The sequence below is a fragment of the Trichosurus vulpecula genome, chromosome 1, assembly GCF_011100635.1.
Source record: "Trichosurus vulpecula isolate mTriVul1 chromosome 1, mTriVul1.pri, whole genome shotgun sequence".
Taxonomy (NCBI): Eukaryota; Metazoa; Chordata; class Mammalia; order Diprotodontia; family Phalangeridae; genus Trichosurus; species Trichosurus vulpecula.
In genome coordinates, this window is record NC_050573.1 from 13,502,451 (window position 1) to 13,519,334 (window position 16,884).

General features: G+C 55.1%; 1 protein-coding gene across 1 annotated transcript; it reads right to left on the reverse strand.

Annotated features, from left to right (window-relative positions):
* Nucleotides 1-3,619: 3,619 nt before the first annotated feature.
* INPP5J (inositol polyphosphate-5-phosphatase J) lies at nt 3,620-15,871 on the reverse strand. Its single transcript, XM_036737007.1, has 14 exons — nt 15,608-15,871; nt 14,420-14,688; nt 13,265-14,338; nt 12,832-12,942; nt 11,941-12,049; nt 11,404-11,520; nt 10,505-10,680; nt 9,677-9,788; nt 8,374-8,483; nt 8,062-8,245; nt 6,665-6,802; nt 5,262-5,339; nt 4,977-5,081; nt 3,620-4,540 (listed from the first exon to the last, which is right to left on the reverse strand). Exons 1-14 carry the CDS (start codon nt 15,869-15,871, stop codon nt 3,965-3,967), a joined length of 3,423 nt encoding a protein of 1,140 aa, XP_036592902.1. The 3' UTR covers nt 3,620-3,964.
* Between the last annotated feature and the right edge of the window lie 1,013 nt (nt 15,872-16,884).

Here is a 16,884-nt window from a genome sequence, read left to right on the forward strand (position 1 = left end):
ATACATAGTCTCTCTCTCCTAGCTGTGTGACCTTAGGGAAGTCTCTTCCACTGAGCCTCAGTTACCTCATCTGTAAAATGGAGTTGGACTTGATAAAACAGAAGCTCTTCCCAGCTCTGACATGTTCTCAGGCCCCTCCCAGTTCTGACCTTCCATGTTCTGAGGCCTCTTCCAGCCCTGACATCCCCTGTTCTAAGGCCCCCTCTAGCCCTGACATCCCCTGTTCTAAGACCCCTCCATCCCTGATATCCCCTGTTCTAAGGCCCCCTCCAGCCCTGACATCCCCTGTTCTAAGGCCCCTCCCAGCTCTGATATTCCCTGTTCTGAGGCTCCTCCCAGCCCTGACATCCCCTGTTCTAAGGCCCCTCCCAGCTCTGATATTCCCTGTTCTGAGGCCCCTCCCAGCTCTGACATTCCATGTTCTAAGATCGCCTATTCTGAGGCCCCTCCCAGCTCTGACATCCCCTGCTCTAAGGCCCCTCCCAGCCCTGGAATTCTCTGTTCTAAGGCCCCTCCCAGCCCTGACATCCCCTGTTCTAAGGCCCCTCCCAGCCCTGACATCCCCTGTTCTAAGGCCCCCCCCAGCCCTGACATCCCCTATTCTGAGGCCCCTCCCAGCCCTGACATCCCCTATTCTAAGGCCCCCCCCCAGCCCTGACATCCCCTATTCTGAGGCCCCTCCCAGCCCTGGCATTCCCTGTTCTGAGGCCCCTCCCAGCTCTGACATTCCCACTTCCAGCTCTGACATTGCCTGTTCCACTCCCTCTCTCCCCACAACCCTCCTGGTCTCTGTTCCATTCTATGACTCCTCAGTGTCTGGGAAGGTCCCCCCCCCCACCCCCCACTGTCCATGACTGCCAGAGCATTCTCCTTTCCCCTTGCACCACAGGTTGCATGGCCAAAAGGGCAGCCCCCAGCCTCAGTGGTTGCTGATGGACCTTCCCTCCTCCCCAGCCTCAGTTTCCAAGGCAGAGGGCTGGGCTCCCAGAGCTGCTAGGGAAGGGAAGGACCTTAGAGACAGGACCTGGCACCCATTCTGCTGCTCACCGTAGAGGTGGAGGATCTGGTACAATGGACAGAGCCCCAGTACTGGGGTCAGAAGACCTGAGTTCAAATCTCACCTCTGAGGTTTCCCAACTGGTTGACCTTGAGAGCATTCCTTGCTTTCTCTGACCTTCAGTTTTCCCATGTGTAGAATAAGGGGGTTGGCCTTGGTGTCTACAGTCCCTGCCAGCCCTGAGCAGTGTTCATCCAGCCTTGGCTTGAAGGTCTCTGGTGATGGGGAGCTCACCACCTCCATACTACGCCCATTCCATTGTCAGAATGCTCTAATTGCTAGGAAGTCTTTGCTCATTTTGAATGCCCTGTAATTTCCACTCATTACTTGTAGTTCTAACCTCAGGAAAAGCAGAAAAGGGATTAATCTCTGTCTCCACGGACAGCCTCTATAGGAAGGAATTGTCTTGGGAACTGGGGAGCGATTGAACCTCGGCTTCCTTCAAGGATTAGTCACCCATCTCACTTAGAACCAGCTCCCTTGCATGTCACGGCATCACCTCCCTGACATCATGATCCTCTTCAAGAATAAGGACAAACAGCAACATCCTTCTATGCTCTCCTCCGGTGGAAGCCTGTACTCGGCTCCTGCACAGCTGACGTCTGTCCCACATCCCCTCCTCTAATTGACGTGATATGGGCACTCCAACTTTCCCCCTAGAATGGAAACTCCTGGTTGGCAGGAACCCCTGGCTTTGTCTTGGTACCCACTAATGCCTGGCACACAGTGATTGGCACATGCCATCTTCTCATCCTCTCTAGCTTCTCAGTGACACTTTTAATGACCCAGGATGGTGATAAGATCTCCCAGATGTGTTTCTTGGGGCATTTTGCCAGCTACATCGGCCATGCCAGACAAACCCATGTTCCCAGTGGCCTGCAGGTCTTTCTTTTCTGCTGAGCCAAGTCCCGGGGCTTATGATATAGGCTTAAAGTCATTGGGGGACCACCACACTTTTTTGGGGGGGATGTTGATGGAGGGAAGCAGGCTTTATCCAGATTAATTTCTGCCCCATGTTATGAGGTGACAGGTAAGTGACTGTTGTAAATTTTGGTACAGTGAAGGAAGCCCTGAGTTCACAATCACTAATCACTCTGGTTCATTGGTTCCTTCATCTCCCACCTCTATGCCTTTGCTGCAGCTGTTCCCCATGCCTGGAATGCCCTCCTGCTTCCCCTCTTTCTGCCTCTTACCATCACTGCCTAAACAACCACCTTCAACATGAGCACTTTCCTGGTCCTCCAAGATAACCAGGCTTCCACAAAATTACCACAAATTTATTTTTGTCTTGTCTTAGATGTGGATGTGTTTTTTCTCCCTTCAGATGGGAGCTTGAAGGCATAGACTTTCATTTTTGTCTTTATCCCTGGGGCCTGGCACACAGTAAGTGCCTAATCAATGCTTGCTGATAGATCCCCTAGTTATTAGCGAACCTTCCCCCCTCAAATTCCTCTGCATTTACTCGTCTGTGGATGTGTAGGAGCACATCCCCGGGATGGAAGAACATAAGCTCCTTGGGCGACTATTTTTCACTTTTATAGTAGATAAACATTCTCCTTGGCTGCCTGTGACCCCAGGAAGGCTTCTTAATGGCTCAGTGCCCCAGGCAGGTCTCCCCTGAGGAGGTGCTGATGCACCTGGATGAACCTGGACACACCTGGATGCACCTGGACACACCTGGACACATGTGGCCTAAGTGTTTCCCCACCCCCTATCCGTACAGTGCATTGGACACAATATACACTTCATGTGTGGCGTTAAGAATAGTTCCTTAGAAGCCTTGGAGTGAAAACCTCAAGGTATTCTGGGGGAATATCATCTTAAAAAAGACCTGGAAGCCCTAGGAAGTCATTTGAAGTTCACTGAGACCCAAGGCCCAGTCTGATGTTTTTTATATGGGCCTGGAGTCAGGAAGACCTGAGTTCAAATCCAGTCTCAGACACTTAGTAGCTGTGTGACCTTGGGCAAGTCACTTCTTAATGTCTGTCTGCCTTCATTTCCTCATCTGTTATGGGGATAATATTTACCTTGAAGGGATCAAATTAGAAGATTGTAAAGCCCTGAGCACATAGTAGGTGCTTAATAAACACTCATTGCTTCGGTTGGGTGGAAAAGAAATTAGGTTTGGCTCTAGAAGGCAGGACCAGGCATCATGGTTAATGGATCTGGGATGAGAGAACCTGGAGAGCCAGCCCTGCTATTCATTCATGACCTGTGAGACCTTGGGCTAGTGACCAACCTTTTCAGATCTCTTTCCTTATCTGTTTGTTTTTTTTAAAGAGGGACTTGGATGAGATGATCCCTTCCCACTCTGAATCTACCATCCTTAATGGACAGAGACAAATGGCAGCTAAAGTCAGCCACATGTGGAATGAACTCCCTTGTGAGGTAGTGAGCTCCCTGTCAGTGGAGGTCTAAATGTGGGAGGCGGGATGCCTGCTTGTGGGGAATGCTGTAGCTGACGTGCAGCTTGGACTTTTGAAGTTCCGCCTGGCTCTGAGATTCTTAGAATCACACCCCTTCCCCTCCACTCCCAACCCCATCCAAACAAGAGACTCAAAAGAGATCTGAGACTTTTATTCCTAATAAACAACCCTCAGGATGATGGCTAGCAGCTGGGGCTCGGCACAGCCCCCAGCCCCCCTGCACCCAGCTCTGGGCTTGGGGAAAGCAAGGGAGCTGTGATTGTCACAGGTTAGGGTCCAGGATGGAGAGAGGGAGGGAGGGCCCCTCTTCACGGTGCAGCCCGGAGGTAGAGACCCTGGCCAGCCCTACACCCCTGCAGGGCCCCTCCTGACCCTGCCCACGGGATGGGGCAGCCAGATGGCCAGCAGGCCCTGCAGGAGGAGCCATGGGTGGGGTAGGTGGATGCAGCGAGGGGGACATACTACTGGGGATGGCTCCCACTCAGGGCCCCAGGGACGCTTCTTCCATCCCCTGCTGGCTCTTGGGGGTGGGGGAAGGGCTCCGGGGGGGACGGCTGGGGCTCTTTGCACCGGACTGGTCCTCCTGCTCACGCTCGCCTCGCCACTGGCTACCGAGGACAGGCTCCAGCCTAAGGGATGGCAGGAGGCCCAGGGTTCGGGGCACAGGCCGGGGCAGGGAGCTGGGTAGGGGGAAGTTCCAGGGCCCGGGCATCTCAGGCAGGGGGGGATCCTCTTCCTCAGGGCTCAAGCCCGCTTTCCCCTTCTTCTCCTTACCCCTCATTCCCGTGCCCGGCCCGGAGCTGGGGGGTTTGAGGGGCCGGTGGCCCTGGGGGGAGGGGCTGCGGCTGGTCCCCCGCTCCCGGGACGAAGGCCGGAGAACCAGTCCGGGGAACTTGGACAGGCCGGGGCTGCGGCTCCGGTGTCTCTTCATCTTGCCTGGGCTGGGGCTCCGGGACTTGGGGCCCAGCAGCTCCAGGGTGCTGTCATCCTCCCCCTCGGAGCTGGCCCTCGAGCTGTCCGTGGGGCTGCTGCCCTCATCCGAGGCGGGCAGGGAGATCTGGGTATCAGGGACAATGAGGAGGAGTCAGGGCAGACCGGGGCAAGTGTGAGCCAGAGATGGTGAGAGGCAGGAGCCAGCCCACGCAGGCCCCTTACCCCTGGCCCTGCCAAGCTCCACTCCAGCCATATGATCCGAGACTCAGCACAGCCTCCAGGGCTGTCCAGCTTCATGCTTAGACAGAACAAAACAGCCCCAGAGAAGCGCTCATGGTCTTGTGGCCAGAGAGTGTTAGATTCAGAATCTGAACTCAGGTCCCTGTCTTGAACTTCAGCACCAATAGATTTCCCTGAACCTGGAAATACTTCCCGTCCGTTCCTACTCCTTTGCCTCTTACTCCCTCTCTCTGGTCCCCTCCTCCCTCCCAGCCCTTCCCCCATCTTCTCCCCCCTCCTGCCTCCTATTCCCCCCTCCCCATTCCTTCCCGTCCTCTAACCTGGAATGGGTCAGTGACCCCAATGAGGATGTTTTGGTTGTGGCTGTAGTAGCCCAGTATGAACTCGCCCCCACCCCTGGGGAGTGACTCTTCACTGAATGTGACCTGCGGGAGATGGAGGGGGGTGTTAGGTGACACTGTTCCACAGGAGGCTGGATCCCGCGTGTGTGTGTGCGTGTGTGTGTGCATGTGTGTGCATGTGTGTGTATGTGGGGTGGGAAGGATGTACACAGGGGTCTCAGAGGGGCAGCAGAGCCCCAGGCAGGATGTGAAGGAGCGGGTCACCTGGTAGGTGCTGCCGTCCACGTCTTCATGCTTGGCCCACACATACGCCACATAGTCCTTACAGTGCCGGAAGCCCACCTGAGAGGAGGCAGAGTAGGGGGTGAGCTCTCACTCTGCCCTTCCCCCGGGGTCAGCCTTGGTCTGTCTGGTGGGCTGTTGGAGATCTCGGGGCCCTGACTCTGGCTAGGACCCTCGTGCCGAAAGCCACGCCCACTGCAAGGACCGAGCATCATTTCAGAGAAGCCCGTTACCCGCCTCCTGATGGAGAGTGGTGGACACAGGGGCAGAACAAGGCGCACATTTTTGGATACAACCTATGCAGGAGTTTGTTTGGCTTCTCTGTGCATATTTGTCACGAGGGTTTTTTTTCCCTCAGGGGGCTCCAAGTCAGAAGGCTGGTGTTGGAATCCCAGCTCAGATCCAGACTAAACAGGGTGTAAGCAAGTGACTTAATGCCTCCGAGCCTCAGTTTCCTCATCTTGTCAAATGGGCGTGATAGCGGCCTGTGCCAAAGGGTCTCTGTGCCCGCCGGCGTCATAGGCTGTTATTGTTATTTTAAATCTGTACAGAGCCCAGCCCCCTCCAGGGAAGAGGAGAAAAACAGCTTTGGTTTTGTTATGTTTGCTTAAAAGCCTCTGAAAATGGGGCTAAGGCTGAGAACCAGAGGGGCTCCCAGGCCATCCGGTCCAACCCCGCCCCCACCCCCCATTCTCCAACTTTACAGGTAAGGAAATACTTTGGGGGAAGAATCTCACAGGTAGAAGGGGCAGAGTCAAGATAGAAAGCATAGAGGACTCTGCACCTTCTCCCCGCTCAAGGCTACTGCCTCCTTCCAGCCTCTAGGAGCCCCACCCAGGCAGACGTAGCCCAGGAGGGGCTGGGGAGCTGGGGGTGAATGGAGGTGGCTGGCACCATGCCCTGCCCATCAGCTCATGCCCAGGTGGGAAGGAGGGCTGGAAGTAGCCTCCCCTGAATCTGCTCCCCACAAGCCTTCCTTTAGATGCTTAATTTTGGAACTAAATTAACAAAAAAGGGTCCTCCAAGCCATGATATTCTCTATTCTGTGTTTCTAAGGCCCCTCCCAGCCCTGACATCCTCTGTTCTAAGGCCCCTCCTAGTTCTGACATCCCCTGTTCTAAGGCCCCTCCCAGCCCTGACATCCCCTGTTCTAAGGCCCCTCCCACCTCTGACATTTTGTTCTTAGATCCCTGCTAGCTCTGACATTCCGTGTTCTAAGAACCCTCCCACACTGATTTTCCAGGTTCCACTAAGCCTTACGGGCCCTCTCAGCCCTGCTGCTTGACTGTATCTTCCATGGGACAGGTTCAAGGTGCCGGACACTTGTGCCATGCCCTATACCCTTTCCCCACTGCTCTCAGGGGGGGCATAGGTGGGTGTCTCACCCGATAGAGGCCGATCCAGTCCCAGGAACTTCGTGAGAAGACAGTCTCCATGCGGTAACGGACCACAGCCTGCTCGGGCCTCAGCCACTCATCTGCTACATCAATCCTCACCAGGGGCACATCGTCTCTGTAGGCAAACTGTCTCCACCGATGGGAAGGGGTGCATAGAGGGAGGAGGGCGGAAGGAGGAGGGAGGAGGGAGTCATCTTGGAAAGTGTAGGACTGTCAGGAGGGAGAGCTCCATCCCCTGCCCTCACCCAGGGAGGCCACCAAGGTTGCTTTTGCCTCAGCCAGCTGCTCAATGGGAACTTGTGGAATGCTATTTCCCTTCTTAGACGTTGGGCAAACTATACTGCCTTTGTCATCCTCAGTTTTCTAGCCTTGAAAATGGGGTTAAGATTCCCTGCCTGCCTCACTCGTGCTGTTGCTGTACAGATTAAATGACATAATAAAAGTGTTTTGTAGCCATGAAGAACTATAGAAATAACTGTAATTGTGGTTTGTATTAGATGAATTATCATCACTCACAGGGAAATGCTAAACCTACAGGAGGCTTTACAGACCATCTAGCTTGTTTCCCTTTGGGACCTGAAGTCTATTGATGGAACCTGTGCTTGCTGCTCCAAGTAGGAAGGGGCTGAGGGAAGGGCTGGAGTAGTCCTGGGAGAAAGACTTGAGAAGAGACTTGGGGGCTTAAGTCATATTGGGACAAAAGAGAAGAAACCGTGCCTCGCGTCAGGCTAAGGATCAGAGTTTTAGAGCTGCCAGGGGCCACCGAGGCCTGCTACTCCAATGCTGTCATGTTATATATCCTGAACCCAAGGCTCAGAGGGTAACTTGCTCAAGGTCACATGGTCATAAGTGCCAAAGGGCGTGTTTCTCTGGTTCCAGATCCAATACTGTACTGCTACTCAGCTGTATCCGTGGCATTATCATCGTTCCTGCCATCTAAATTTTTGGACCAGGCCTGTGATTTCGCTGGTTCAGGGAACTCCCAGGTGAGACAACCCTTTCTATCAAAGCAGGTCATACCTTCTCTGCAATTTACAGTCTGTGGAATGATTTGGAAATTGCCGATCTGACCCAATTCCCTGACCCTGAGGCGACTTGCCTGAGGTTAGCCAATGAGTTCATGGCAGATTCAAGAGGAGGACTGAGGGCCTCCAGACTCCTATACTCTTTTCCTTGTTGGACAGGACCTCTCCCACCAGGGTAGATGGATGGATACTTGGGGTGCCTTGGGTCCTAGCTTTGGTGGGTGGAGGGCAAGGGACAGGGAGAAGGCTTCTGGGAAACTGAACAGTAGAAGAGCTGGAGAATCAGACTTGTGAGAGAAATGAAGCAGGAACCACAAGGGGTCCAGGAGAGGCCTAGGTGGTGGTGGGGACGGTCCTCACCTGCAGGACAAAGAGGGCAGCCACAGGCTTGTGGTCACTGACAGTATATTCCATATGGCTCCGGTAACTGTGCTGGGTCACCTGTACCCGGTAGCTCTCTCGGCCAGAGGGGCTAGGCCCCCCACTTGGTGCCTTGATCTTCCAGAGGATTCGGTCCGTCCAAGCGGGCTTTCGCTTCTTGGCACTGTTTCCAGGGGGAAAGGCACAGGGAAAGTGAGTACAGAAATCAGAGCAGGTCCAGGATGCCTTTTCCCTTCTTCTCCTTGGGCCTCCCTGCCCTCCGTCATCATGGGCTCCTGGGAGCAGACTTACCTGGTGTCATAGTAGTTGGTTCCCACATCAAACTTGAAGGTGGGAGCGAAGGTGAGGGGCCCCTCCTGGAAGCCCCTGAGGACTGGCCAGGAGCCTTTGGCCATGTTCAGCTAGGATGAGGGACGAGAGCAGAGTCAGGATAGTGTGGGATAGTCCTGAACCCAGGTCACTGGGCCTATTCTAAACCCAGGGGACAAGGTTTGCTCAGACCTAGAGCCCTTCAGTTACCAAGACCAAGCTCATAGAATTATGGGAGCTAGACACAATGGCAGATATTGGAAAGACCTTAGAGCCTAGAATGTCAGAGCTGGGAGGGCCCTTAGAACCCAGAAAGCTAATACTGGGAGGGACCTTAGAGCCTAGAACATCAGAGCTGGGAAGGGCCCTTAGAACCCAGAAAGCTACTTCTAGGGCAGGGGGGACTTTAAGGCTTAGAATGTCAGAGATGGGAGGGATCTTAGAACACAGAAAGCTAATGCTGGGAGGGACCTTAGAGCCTAGAAGGTCAGAGCATGAGAACTGGGCTCTCAGAACACAGAACACAGCAGGGAGGGCTAGATTTGAAAGCAAAGGGCCTGAGTTTGAATCCTTTGTTGGCTTCTTACAACCCGCATGACCTTGGGTAAGTCACTTAACCCTTCTGGGTTCCAGTTCCTCGTCTCCAGTGGGGAGTTTGTGCTTAATGACCTCTGGGGTCTTTTCTAGCTCTGAAGCTCTGATTCTATGTCAGTACTAGGAGGACCGTCAAAGGGCCTCAGCTCCAGCCTCTGAATTCCACGGGCTTGCCCGAGATCCGCCATCAAGTATACGATGGAGGCCAGACTCCTCACTCCCATTCCTAAGATCTTTTTGCCCAATCCTCCTAGCCCAGTTCCTGGGCCCTGGCCTGGACTTCTCCCCTGGCCTGAGTTCACCTGAGGTCCCCACAGACTGGGCCAGACCTAGAAGCCTGGCTAAGGAGGGGAGGCCAGTGAGGAAGAGGTTGTCTGGCCATCGTGGCTCCAACCTCCTGAATAATTAACAATGGAAAAGGCTGCCTGGGTACCAGTGCCCCCCTCCCACTGGCCCCAGGCCCAGGAGACAGGGCCTGGCTTGGAGCAGGGCTCTTGATGTAACTCACGGTAGGAAAAGGAATGGAGGGGTGGGGGGAGGAAAGGCCTTGGGGCCTCCTTCGAAGCCTCAGAGGCTCAAAGATGGGCCAGAGTAGCTGCCAATAGCAGAACTGGACAGATCCCTCTCTGTGTGCGATGTGTGGGGTATAGCCAGAGCTGGGATGGGCTGGGGTCCTTGGCCTGGCCCTTACCTGGTCCTTCTCCCAGAGCTTCTGAAGTTGGTCGTTATCGATGGCAAACTTGACAAAGTGTAGATCATAACTTTCAATGCGGAAGTTCAGGTCCCCAAACCAGAAGACAATGCTGGGGGGCAGGGAAGAGATGTGGGTGAGGGTCCTGGCTCACCCGAAGGGGGCCATGCAGAGGGCATGGTGGGGCAGGGGTATGGGGGTAAGTGTGGGGAGCACCCTACCAGTGACTAAGGCTGAGGCTTGGGGGTGGATAGAGGCTCCCCATGACACTCCCCCCTCCCCCCCCAAAACCAGAAAACATTATCACAAAGCCAGACTCCTCCAAGTGGAAAGAGCACTGAATTTGGAGTCAGGAGGTCTGGGTGAGAATTCTGCTCTTGTGTGACCTTGAATAGGTCCTTAGCCTCTGGGTCTCAGGCCCTTCATCTATAGGATCAGAGGCTTGGACTAGATGATTTGAGGTGTCTCTTCCAGATCCAAGGCCTGGCATCCTATGTATCCCACCTCCCTCCAGCCCCCTTTGCTCAGAAAGTCAACTTTTTAAAAAAAAATAGAGTTTAGGTCACTGTCCTAGGAAGGAGAGCTGGAATGATCATGACTCCCATTCTCTGGGGCATCACAAGCCTTAAGGTGTTTTCTTTAAAACCCTGGAGCAAGGAGGGAGCATGAATATTTCCACCATCCCCATTTTCCAAAGCGGGAAATGACCTGGCCACAGTCACAAGCAGAAGCAGCTCAGCTGAGGGTCCCAGTCAGGGCTGGGAGATCTGAGCCCCTCTTTTGACTGATGGGAACACTGCCCTAACCCTGCCCCAGGGCCCCTCGTACTCATGGTCCAGGATGCCGTGGGCCATGGGCCCCTCAAACTGCTGCATGTTGAGGATGGTCATGAAATTTTCCTTCCTCTGTTCAGCCTTGTCCATGTGGGCAGGCAGGTGACAGTTGAGGAAACAGACCATGTGGCCAAAGACTGAGAGGCGGACGCTCACCCCGCCCTTGTTGCCCTGAAATCATAATAACCACAGTTTTCTTGTGTGTGGACAGTCCTGGGACTTCCAATGGGGACACTCCATTCACAGATAGAAACGGCCACTCATTTGCAGCTCATGGTCTCAGAGGTTCCGTGACTTGCCCAAGGTCACACAGCCAGCATGGGTCAGAGGCAGGCCTTCTCGACTGGAGGCTGGTGCTCTGTCTGTTCCCCCACACTGCTTCTCATGTGCCGTGATGGCTGGGAGACCCTGGGCAGGTCACAGTCTCTCAGGGCTCTAAAGCAGAGGAAACAACTCACAGCCCCTCTCCCCATTGGGGGATGAACCAGATGAAAACATAATTGGGAAATGTCTAACAAAATTAAAATACCATACAACATAGATAATGTTAATCTGTGGTTTCTAAGTCAATAAGTGGCCTGCAGGGAACAGTTTCTGTTTGGGTTTGACATGCATGCTCTAGACAACTCTCTCCAAGATGAAAAACCTGCATCCTTGGAGGGAGTTTTCTCACCTGGGAGTCCCCAACAACAATGAAATGGCTGCTGCAGCCCCTAGTTTTACGGTTCTATGAGACAAGTGCTGTGATCACCCCATTTTCCAGATGAAGAGGCTGATATCCAAAGAGGTTACTACGTAAGTCCCCCAAAGTCAGACAGTCATTCTGCCCCATGGGGCCGTCAGGTTGGAGACTCGGCCCTCCCTTCTTCTCTTTCAGTCCCCTCAGGTGCTCACCCAGTAGCCCCCTAGGCCGGTCCGGGTGCAGTCTGTCTGGACATTCCGGAGGAAGGGCAGGTGATAATACTTGGCAAAGACCAGGAGAATCACTCCCTGCATCCTGACTGTGCTCACCTGGGGAAGAGCAGGCCGTGGGCTGGGGGGAGGAGAGAAGGGGGGACGAGCAGGGGACCCAATTCCCAGGAAGCGGCAGAAAGGCCGTGCGGGGCTACGTGGAAAACGACAGAAGCAAGGACAGACACCCAGAACTAGAGATGCAAGGGTCCTCAGAGGTTCCCATTTGCTGAAGCTCAGGGAGATGAAGCGATTTGCTCATGAGGTCACAGAATCCTAGAGCTAGAGGAAGGGACTTCAGAGACCATCTAGTTTCATTTTATAGGTCGGGAAACTGAGGCCTAGCAGTTTAGCCAGGATTAGAATCCAAGGACTCTGAAAGAGGTAAGCAGCCTCACAACCCACTCCTAGCTATGGGAAGCTCCCAACCCTTCACAGGGTCCAGGAGGAGGGAACCTCTGCCGGGGCAGTGGTCTCTACCATGACAAAGTTGAAGGGCCCCAATGCATCCATGAAGAGCTCACTCCACTGGTCAGTGAAGAGGGCATCCTTGAGTCGCTGGTTGATCATGGAATTCACCTCCTGCAGCCTGGGGAAGAGAAGAGGGAAGCATGTTGGGGCTCAGCTGGAGGAGCACCCAGCTCTGACCCTTAAAGGAGTGCTCCCCCCAGCTCTAGCTGCCCTCCCCCACTCCCAAGCAGGGGAATGGCTGGGACACTCCTCCTATCCTCCCTCCCTCCTTTTCTCTAGCTCCTTGCTTCCATTCCCCTCCCCCTCAGTCAGAGGTGGGGGATGCTAAGAGGAATCCAGGGATGTCTGAAGCATCTATTGCATCTCCCAGGCAAATGTAAACTCTTAGAGGAGAACGATTGTGTCCTTAATGCCTAGTGCAGTGCCTGGAGCACAGGAGATGCTCCAGGGCACTTAGTGATCTTGGTGGGTGTCTGGAAAGAATATGGGGTTCTAAATGGTGTGTAGAGGAGAGACCCTAAGGTCATAGATCAGAAACCTAGATCTAGAAGGCATCTGAGGGCATCTAGTCCACCTTCCCAATTTTTACAAAAGGAGAAACTGAGGCCCAGAGAGGGACAGCAACTTGCCCAAGGTCACATAGGTAACATCAGAGTGCCTGCTCCAGGTTCCCTGGTTCCAAATCCAAGACCTTTCCCACTGCATCCATCAACCAGTCAACTAGCATTTATTAAGTACCTACTGTGTGTAAAGCACTGGGCCAAGTGGCATACAAAGACAGTCCAGGCTCTCAGTTTCTTGAAAAATTGCTATGTCTGTTGAGTTTCATCTCGGTATGTGTTGGAGCAGGGAAAGTAGGGGGTGTTAAAAGGGAGAGTGCCCCTGCCCCATGGCCCTCACCCAATGGCTATCATGTCTGAACCACCGTTGTCGTCCCCATTCTGATGCAGGAGGGAGGTGACATCGTCAGGGGGCATGGCGGTACCCACGTTCCATGTCACTATGGTGATCCTGCCAGGCAAGCCAAACTGGGCATGGGAGGAGCAGTACACCCTTGTCCTCCCTCCCATCCCCAAGGCCTTCCACAAGGAGCATCTTCTCTCCTGGTCAGGTAGAGGGCACATTGAATGGATTGAGGTCCCCCCGCTAGCCCCTCCAGTCCCTTGGGCCAGGACTTTTGCTGCCCTGGGGGATCAGAAGTGAGGCACAGGGGCTTGTCTGGGAAGAAATGCGGGGCTAGTATCCAAGCTAACCCCTGCCCCCATTCTGTGAGGCCTCCCTCTCCCCACCCCCATCCCTGGGCCCAGGATCTCTAGGAACTCCCCCTTCTCACCGGAAGCCAGGGTCTCCTTTGCAGGTAGATTGTGCTGACCAGGCAGATCCAGAGGGGGAATAAGGGAGAGGGGCCTGAAGGCCTTGCATTGGTGGGACAGGGCTCCTGTGCCCGCTTGGGCTGGCCCCATTTGTACCAGGCTTAGAGGGGGACGTTTCCGGAGGCTTAGGGGGTGGTGGTCCTAAGTGCCCAGCCACGTTAGCTTGGCTAGTGCCAGGGGAACGGTTAGGCGAACGGTTAGGGGAGGGGGGTGGCTTTGGGATGGCCATGGGACCTCCTGTCGAGGCGGGGAATGTTGGCCTCAGTGACCCCGGAGACAGCAGGACGGGAGAGCGGGCCCCTGCCTCCGACTGGCTGTGGCTTGTGTCCAGCGGTAGGGCCTGGGGTGGCCGAGGCAAGAGAGAGTCTTCTGGACTGGGATTCCGGGGGGCTTCAGGCCGAGGCCGGAAGGAGAGAGAGAGGGAGGGATCAGGTGAAGTCTGGCCTAGAGTGTGGGTGCTCCCAGCTGGTGACGGGATGCCAGCACCACCCATGCCCTGGGGCTGGGGGACAGGGAGTCTCTCAGAAGAGGAGGTCAGTCTGGGCTCTGTGTGCATCCAATCCGTGGCTGATGGGGCTGGAGCTGGTTCAAGGGATGCCCATGAGGGCTCTCCAGGGGGTGACAGAGGTCTCTGCTCCACAGGGGATGAAGCTGGACACAGTAATGGGCAGGACAGAGCAGGACTATGGCTTGTGGATGCTGGAGCCAGGCTCTGCCCCTGGGGGGAGGGAGAGGAGGGCCTTTGCTCTAGAGTTGGTGGTCCTGGACTTAACCCTGAGGATCCAGGACCCTGCCTTTGCCCCGAGGAGGAGGAGGATGACAAGGGTTGGTGCTGCTCCACTGGTGGCGGCGGGAATGGCCTGTTCCCCACTGAGGAGGAGGGAGAGGGTGCTGCCGGCCACAGCCCAGCCTGTGATGGAGTCAGGCTGGGTCCCAGGGATGTTAGAGATGGCCTCGGTCCCATGGTGGTGGGGGGCTGGCACCGCTCCACAGGTGATGGAGCCTGGCTGGGTCCCAGGGATGTCAGAGACGGCCTTGGCCCCATGGTGGTGGGGGGCTGGCACTGCTCCACGGGTGATGGAGCCTGTCTGGGTCCCAGGGATGTCAGAGACGACTTCGGCCCTGTGGAGGTGGGGGGCTGGCATTTCTCCACAGGTGTTGGAGCCTGGCTGGGTCCCAGGGATGTCAGAGACAGCCTCGGCCCTGTGGAGGTGGTCGTTGACCAGGGCTCTGCTGGCGCTGGAATAGAGCTGGGGGCCAGGGCTGTTCTCTGTTCCACGGTGGAAGACAAAGGTGGCTTCTGCTCCTTGGCTGGTGGATCTGGCCTTAGTCTCGTGGGTGCTGGACTTGGTCTCTGTCCCAAGGGCCTGGGGGCTGCCTGCTCCTGCATGGTGATTAAAGAGCTGGATTCCACCATAGGAGAAGGCTGGGGAGATATCCCAAGAGTGGGAAGGAACCTAAGGCAGCCTGTCACTCAGCCTAGCCCTCTGCTTCCAGACTAGACTAACCCATGCCAGGCAGAAGCTACAGAAGCAGAGACTTCAGAGACAGAGGGGATGTAGGCTTGAATTCCGAACAGACTACTCCCTACCCGTGTGACCTTGGGCAAGTCACTGTGTGGTCCTCCTCTGTAAAGTGACGGGGTAGCCTAGGTGGCCTCTGAGCTTCCCCCCTTCCAGTTCCCTATCTATGAGCCTATGTTGCCCCTTCTCCATCTTAACAAGAATGATATTTCATAGCTTCGCGCAAAGCTATCTGGTCCTTACGAGGAGCATTCATCTCAGCCTGCCTTGCTTTTGGGAAGTGTCCAAGCCCAGCTGTCTCACTGATCCTCTCCCCGATACCTATTCACCCCGAGTTAGACATGCCTTTGTCTACCAGCCCCGAGAGGGGACCACCCTCTCTGTAAGAGCTTCTCTCTCCAAAGATCAGAGGTCCATAGAATGGAGAGGAGGACAGGCCTTAGAGACCACTAGCCCACCTCCCTCGTGGTACAGACTAGCTCAAGATTGGAATGGGTCATCGCTAAAGTGTCCCCCCACCCCCAAATCAAACCAGTCCCAAAGCAGCCCTTAAGAGTTTCTCCCTGGAGGGTACCTGAACTTGGGCCCAAGCCCCTGGCACCATCAGACCCATACCCCAACCAGCCTCCAACCCCCCAACTGGCTCACCTCACCTCTGTGCCTGCCCCTAAGCCCAAAGAGAACCAGAGAAAGATAGAGTGGGTGGCTGGTACTGGTTCCCCACCTCCTTCCTGCCTACTCCCCAAGGGAGGCTTCTGGTGGGTCGTACTTCTAACTTACCAGGGAAGGGCAGGTGGGAGGCTCTGGATGGGGAGGAGAGAGTCTCCCACCCACCCCTTGTGGGTCAGAGGAGAACTTCACGGTGCCAGTCTCCCAAGCCAAGACGGCAGCCCCATCCCCTTTCCTCAGGAAAGGGTACAATGGGAGGGTGACTGACCAGGGTCCCACCCCAGGGAGTCTTTGGCCCTGTTCCCATCCCAGGGGGACCAGCTTGGGGTCAGTTTGCACTCTGGGCTCAGCCCTCCCCTCCCACTTCCCTACCATCCAGCAGACATGGAACCACAGGACCTACAAACTTGTAGAACTTAGGGCTTTCGGGACCTTGGGGTTCTTGGAACCCTGGGACTTTGTTGCTCTCAGAATGCTTGGGGAGAGGGGTTCTCATGACCTGAGGTTTGGGAAGAAAATTGAAACAGCCATGGAGAAGCCAAGGTGGGGAGCAAACAGGCCCCTAGAGGTCCTGGCTGGCCCCTGCACACATGCCTCCTGAAGTCTTACCATCCCATGCCTTGGGTACTGACCCTTCCTGTCCTCCTGATTCCCTTCTCTTGCTGCCCCCTGCCTGGACTACTGTTCCTTTTCACCTTGGAGCATGAGAAATCCCAGGCCAGGGAAGGAGAACATTTGAAAATTAGCCCTAAATTCGTGCTGGTCACACGATGAATTCACGGGGCAGGTCGCTTGCTCTCACTGGGGCTGTTTCCTCTTCAGCTAACTAAGGGGGTTGTAAAAGATGACCTCTGCAATCCCTTCTAAGCATGCAATCCTTTCCTGAAGTAGAAAGAACACTGATTGGGGAGTCTGAGGACCTGGGTTTGAATCCAGACTTGGCCTCTTCCTATTCATGGGACTCAGGGCAAGCTCTTCACTTCCTTGGACTTCAGTTTCCTTCCTCTGCTAGAAAATGAAGAACTTGGACCAGATGGCCCTGAAGGTCCTTCCCTGCTCCAAAGCTAGAAGACTGCTAACTGAGAGCCAAGGTCTTTCCTGGCTCTGACGTTCTAGGATCCTACCATTCTGACCTCTTCCTAGAGGCCAACCTCCTCGGCTTTCCCTGCCTCAGTGTCCCCTCCTGACCCCACGCCTCTCCCTACCCTGCCCCTGCCCTTCATTTCCCCTACTTTGTCCCATTCTTCCCTCCCTGCCCCTTGGACGGCAGCCAGCAGGGACAGGAGAGCCTTCTGGCCTCCTAGGCCCCAGGACTTCAATCTGACAGCACCCCCTCCAGCACTTTCTTGACCAGTGTGCCCCCCCACTTGCCTAGCCTTCCTGTCCTG